Raw genomic sequence first — 5,201 nt, 5'->3', positions numbered from 1 at the left:
TATTGGAATACGTCAACATGTACTCGAGCAAAACTCAAAGAAGAGTGCCCACTCCCGTCCACTTCCGGGACATTTTGGTCAAAAACCTCTGACACACGCTCTCATCAACATAGTGATAATATCGTTCTCCGAAAATTATCGGACCGAAAATTTCTCGGGAGAATTTCAAATTTTGAAGTTTTTCTGCGATATTATGTGGAAATCTCCCAAAGATTAAAAAAATATATTTATTGTAAGTAATAAATAAATATTTATGGTAGAAAATTCTGAGGCGCGCGATAATATTGTTTACTGCATTTTGCGATATTATCGAGTAATTTTCAAAATCTCGGCGATTTTTGTCGCACCGCCCATCAACTGGATTTTCAAATCCAGTGCCATTTTCGAAAATAGGGTACACCACTGAGGTCATTTACGTAAACCCCGCGAATAAGATACACGGGCTGAGGGAGAAGGGATCGCTGGTATCTGCTACTTTCATTCACTCGTCTCTGCATGCGAAGTTAAAGGAAAATGCTTTTCGCTTGCCTTCTTCTTTTCTCTCTGTTATCATTTCAACAGCAGCGACTCTTCTACTAATAAAAGCGAAAACGCTCCCTTGATTTCGGTGAAGAAAGCAGCGATTCTCTCTCTCTCTCTCTTGAAGTGTGAGGTCGAAAAAGAACGGGGATTTCTCTGTTTTGCAGCGATTCCTTTCTGACCGATTCCTCGATTTTCTTCGGTTGCGATCGATCGATTAGACAGGAAAGGGAGATTGGACGGAGATGATTCAAGATTTTGGAGCTTCTTGAGCGGTTTTTAATGGCGAAACGGCGGAAGGGTGTTTCTTCAGTTGAATTGGAGTTTCTAATGATTTTTGGAGCTTGGTTGAAGTGTTCCGGTCTTAGGTCGATCAGTGGCGGAAAGATCTGAACCGTTCGATTTTGTTCTGTTCTTGGAGTTGTTCTGAGCTTGGCGATAGTCGTTAATGGCGGAAATTGATGGAGAAGAGGTTTAGTGGAGGATACTGTGAGAATCGAAGAAATTCGGTTGTTTTTCTTTCAAAATAGGGTTTTGTTAGAGAAGATTCGATTCGATCTGTTTGTGAAGAGTAGAAATATATTCGGAAGGAAGATTTCTGGATTTTCAGGCGATGTACAATTCCCAAGCATCGTTGAATGGCTTCAATCTCTCATTTCCGGCAGCTTTCAAGCACACGAAAGAGGAATTGCAGAAGAACAGAGAAGAGATGGAGCCTATTCTCCATAACCGTCAACATCAGCAGCAGCAACTGAATTCTAATTTGATGCGGTACCGCTCTGCCCCGAGCTCTCTTCTTGCGAATTTCACAGACGGCGGCGGCGGCGGCGAAGGATGTCAAGATTTCGCCCCTCACTCTTCCAGCCCCGACACAGAGAGCATCTTCGCTAGGTTCATGACTTCCGGCGGTGGCGATTTGGCATGTCCCGATCTCCATGTTATTGAAGAGAAGCCGTCACCGGTAAGAAGCCAAAGAAGTCCTCAGTTCGTGGTGGGAGCAGAGGTCGTCCCTCAGCAGAACGGATTTTCTTCTCCCCCGCATATGATTTACCAGACAGCACCCCTGCCGAATCACAGCTCGGCTGCTGCAGCGGCAATTGAAAGTCCTTATAGAGCGGTGAATTCAATGGCGTTGGATTCGTCCTTAGTGAAAAGTGGTGGAAATAGCTCGAATCTTATCAGGCACAGCAGCTCGCCTGCAGGGCTTTTCTCTCACCTATCTGTAGAAAATGGTATGAATTCTCTCTCTCCAGATTTGGCTTTCCTTTTTTTTTTTTTAATTCAAGTTTTCTTGAAAATTATGTTAATAGAAGTAGAAAACAGACTGCTGAAGGTTTTGGTCTTGGAGAGTAGAAGAAATCTCTTCTTTCCATGCAATCCGAATGACTTGCCGAAATTTGAAGGAGTAGAGCCATCTTGATAACAGAAAATATGCTGAACGTGTACTGAAAAACAGAGTAGAGAAACAGAGTCAAAGTTTGATGTATCATCCAAGACCGATGCGCATCACCTGATATGTATCGGTTTTTCAGTACCCAATCACACTGACAAGTCACGCCAATAACCTTCCGATTCTCCTGTTAAAATCCTGTGTTTTGAGAGAGGTGGTAAGTATTCAGGAATGTTCATTAATATATTTTAATGAATGAATTTTGTGGGTCTTTGAGACTGTTTCGGACCGAAACATTGGCGCATTCGTCCGATACGTATCAGGTATCATTCATTGACTACACGATACCAGATGGATGGATTTTAATCCTTGACTAGCGGTAGAAATTCCACCTTGGCAACCATAAAATGTCAATAAGAATCTTGATAGAGTAATTTACTGAAATGTCTGTCTCTTTTTTTTTTACTGCTGATTTTTTTTTTTTTTCAACCTTAGCGGTTTAAAAAGTTAAGATTCTCAGGACAAAAATTTACGAGGATTTGATTTCGTCTTGCTCTTTGAATGAATTCCCAAACTTTGTCTAGAATTGGAATAATTCATGAACATTATTGTCTTCATATCAACTGAACTCATCGCAGTCATTCAAAGGTTCCGTTATAGCAATTGCATAAAATGCTGGGATTTCATCTTTCACTGCCAAAATGCTAGTGAAAGTTCCCAAAATTTCTATCATAGGAAGATAGAAGGAATTACCGAAAGATTTCGGTCTTAGCAGGCTATGCTGTAATGAGGGGCGTGGGCAATTTCAGAGCTGGGAATGGTTCTAACAGAGAAGCCACTGCTTCAACTAGCAGGTTGAAGAACCAGATAAACTTTTTGCCAAGGCAAGCTTCCTCTCCTGGGATGTTGTCTCAGATATCTGAAATGGGAAGTGAAAGCCTCGGAGGAAGTAGCCCTGACGACGGGAGCTTGGGAAATGATAATGGTAGTAGCGGCAGATGTTACATCCCTGGCTTCCCCATGTCTTCTTGGGACGATTCCCCACTGGAGAATTTCAGAAGCTTAAAGAGAGTTAGATCAGATATCAACGAGAAGATGATTCCTGGTTTAATCTCATCAGAGAGTCAGGTATTGTTTGCATCCGGAATTGTTGCCTCTCTCTTCCCTACTCTGTTTATCTGTTTTCCTTGATAAATCATTTTATTTCTCTCTTTGCTTTAGCAGAATGCAATTGCGGGAAATCACGCCTCTGGTATTAGCCATCAGTATAGCTTACCGAAAACTTCATCAGAGATGGCTGCGATGGAGAAGTACTTGCAGTTTCAGGACTCAGTTCCTTGCAAGATCCGAGCCAAGCGGGGTTGCGCAACTCATCCCCGAAGCATTGCAGAGAGGGTAAGATCTATCGCTACTTACATGTATATTCAGCAATTCATAATCCTAAAATGGACATCCTTACAAATTTCAATACACCGACGGGTTGATTATTTTGAATTTTAGGGTTTTCTCGATACAAATTACCATAGATTCTTATATTTTTTTATCCGAAGCTTTCTAAAGCCCATAGACATTTGGGGCCCTGTCCATCCACACTCATGTATACATGCTACTTTTGCACTCGTGTACAAGACCCAGCTTTCCATCTAGTGGGCCACACTGTTTTCTATCTTCTGGCCTTAAAACTCAACCCATTTCACTACTCTAGTCAAAACTGACAGGGAACCGAAAGAATGGCCAAGTTTGCGGAGTCTACACGCATTTGGGAACTGTGCCCACGCATCCCAATATGGCACACGTGCAAAATCCAGCAATCCACAGGTGGGCCACACCTTTTTAGTTCTCCTGACCTATAAAGTGCAGCCATTTAACTCATCTGGTGGACACGAGAAATGGATTGCTAGAAACAAATTGTTCCGACCATCAGCTTGTTTTGTACACTGCGGCCCTGCCTGAATGTAACAGCCAGATTTTTACGCTTCAAAAGGCTAAACAATGTGGTCCACCTGATGAAAAGTTCAGATCAGGCACGTGTGTGTTGCATGTGTTTCCGCATTTGTGATTTTCATGCTACGGAATTATCTCGACGTCTGAGCGTTTTTGGATTCTGTGAACCATTTCAGGTGAGAAGAACTCGGATTAGTGAACGTATGAGAAAACTACAAGAGCTTGTTCCTAACATGGAGAAGGTAATGACTGTAAGTTCTTCTCCAATGACATCGTTTGAAGAAACTCGAAAATCCACTGAACTCTTCTCTCTCTCTCTCTCTCTCTCTCTCTCTCTCTCTCTTTGCAGCAAACGAACACGGCCGACATGTTAGATTTGGCTGTGGAATACATAAAAGATCTCCAGAAACAGGTCGAGGTATTGAGACGGAAAACCCTCTATTACTCCAACGTTTCGATTTTTCAACTTTTCTTTGATAATATCATGTAATCTTTGCAGACGCTATCCGATAGTCGGGCGAGTTGTTCCTGTTCATGCAAGCAAAAGCCATACCTGAATTCTGCAGTGTGATTAGAAGAGAAATGTAAAAGCTGTAATGGAAGGGGATACTATTAGTAGAAGATAGAAGGTGGCCCAGGAAAGAAACTGGGGGTAACGGCAGTGAGAATCTCAGCCGTTAGACCCAATAGAGACTAACAAAGCTGCCTGAGAAAATGTATAGCATATTATCTTAAATCATACCTCCCTGTTGTATGTAATGTAACTTAGTTTAAATGCGGTTCATCTACTTAAAAAGATCATTACCAAGAGTAGACATACCACGAGCCGAGGTGGCACACGTGTGTGGGATCGGGTTGTTCATCAAATGAACCAATCATATGTGTTCTCTGGCCCAAAAGATCTGCTCTTCCGGTGGCATGCACACGTATTTTGAACGTGGACGGTTGGCCAATTATTTTATATATCCTTTTTTTTTTTTTTCGGTATGAATGCGGCCCACCTGATAACTGGACCAGGGCGAGCGCACACAGTGCCCACCCTGCTCAGGATCTCGCACAAGTCTGCCAAGTTGGCACGAGTGGGGATTCCCCCTGGGAGGTGCATTTCCTGCTAAAGCCTGGGAAACTGTGGGGCCCACCGTGATGTTGATGAGAAATTCACCCCTTCCATCCGTTTTCTGATCTCATTTTAGTGCATATGACAAAAAATGTGGGCCGCACCAGAGGAAACAGTGGGGATTGAATGATCACCGCTCAAATATTTGTATGGCCACAAAAGTTTTGCATCAGGTTAAGTTTGTTTGTGTTTTCAGTTTATCCAAGTGATAATGACTTTATAAACGATTTG

The 5,201-nt window shown here is 42.5% G+C and overlaps 1 protein-coding gene across 8 annotated transcripts; it reads left to right on the top strand.

Annotated features, from left to right (window-relative positions):
- Nucleotides 1-449: 449 nt before the first annotated feature.
- Nucleotides 450-4,668, top strand: LOC131220694 (transcription factor bHLH130-like). 8 transcript variants are annotated; one of them, XR_009158793.1, is made up of 7 exons: nt 450-1,751; nt 2,682-3,037; nt 3,131-3,304; nt 3,628-3,727; nt 4,030-4,095; nt 4,203-4,271; nt 4,353-4,432. XR_009158793.1 is itself a non-coding variant. In XM_058215475.1 (6 exons), exons 1-6 carry the CDS (start codon nt 1,133-1,135, stop codon nt 4,422-4,424), a joined length of 1,362 nt encoding a protein of 453 aa, XP_058071458.1. In that variant the 5' UTR covers nt 451-1,132; the 3' UTR covers nt 4,425-4,668. The 8 variants fall into 8 exon arrangements, 6 of the variants coding, with proteins under 6 accessions (XP_058071458.1, XP_058071486.1, XP_058071467.1 ...); XR_009158796.1 differs by having other exon boundaries at nt 4,030-4,104; XM_058215475.1 differs by lacking the exon at nt 3,628-3,727 and having other exon boundaries at nt 451-1,751; nt 2,685-3,037; nt 4,030-4,104; nt 4,353-4,668.
- Nucleotides 4,669-5,201: the final 533 nt, after the last annotated feature.

This window comes from Magnolia sinica, chromosome 1, assembly GCF_029962835.1.
Source record: "Magnolia sinica isolate HGM2019 chromosome 1, MsV1, whole genome shotgun sequence".
Lineage (NCBI taxonomy): Eukaryota > Viridiplantae > Streptophyta > Magnoliopsida > Magnoliales > Magnoliaceae > Magnolia > Magnolia sinica.
This window is presented reverse-complemented; position numbering and strand designations above follow the sequence as displayed.

Coding starts and splice junctions, on each gene's coding strand:
- LOC131220694 (XM_058215469.1), top strand. CDS start 1,133: ATGTACAATTCCCAAGCATCGTTGAATGGCTTCAATCTCTCATTTCCG. Junction 3,038..3,130: donor TAATCTCATCAGAGAGTCAG/GTATTGTTTGCA, acceptor TCTTTGCTTTAG/CAGAATGCAATTGCGGGAAA. Junction 4,272..4,352: donor ATCTCCAGAAACAGGTCGAG/GTATTGAGACGG, acceptor TAATCTTTGCAG/ACGCTATCCGATAGTCGGGC.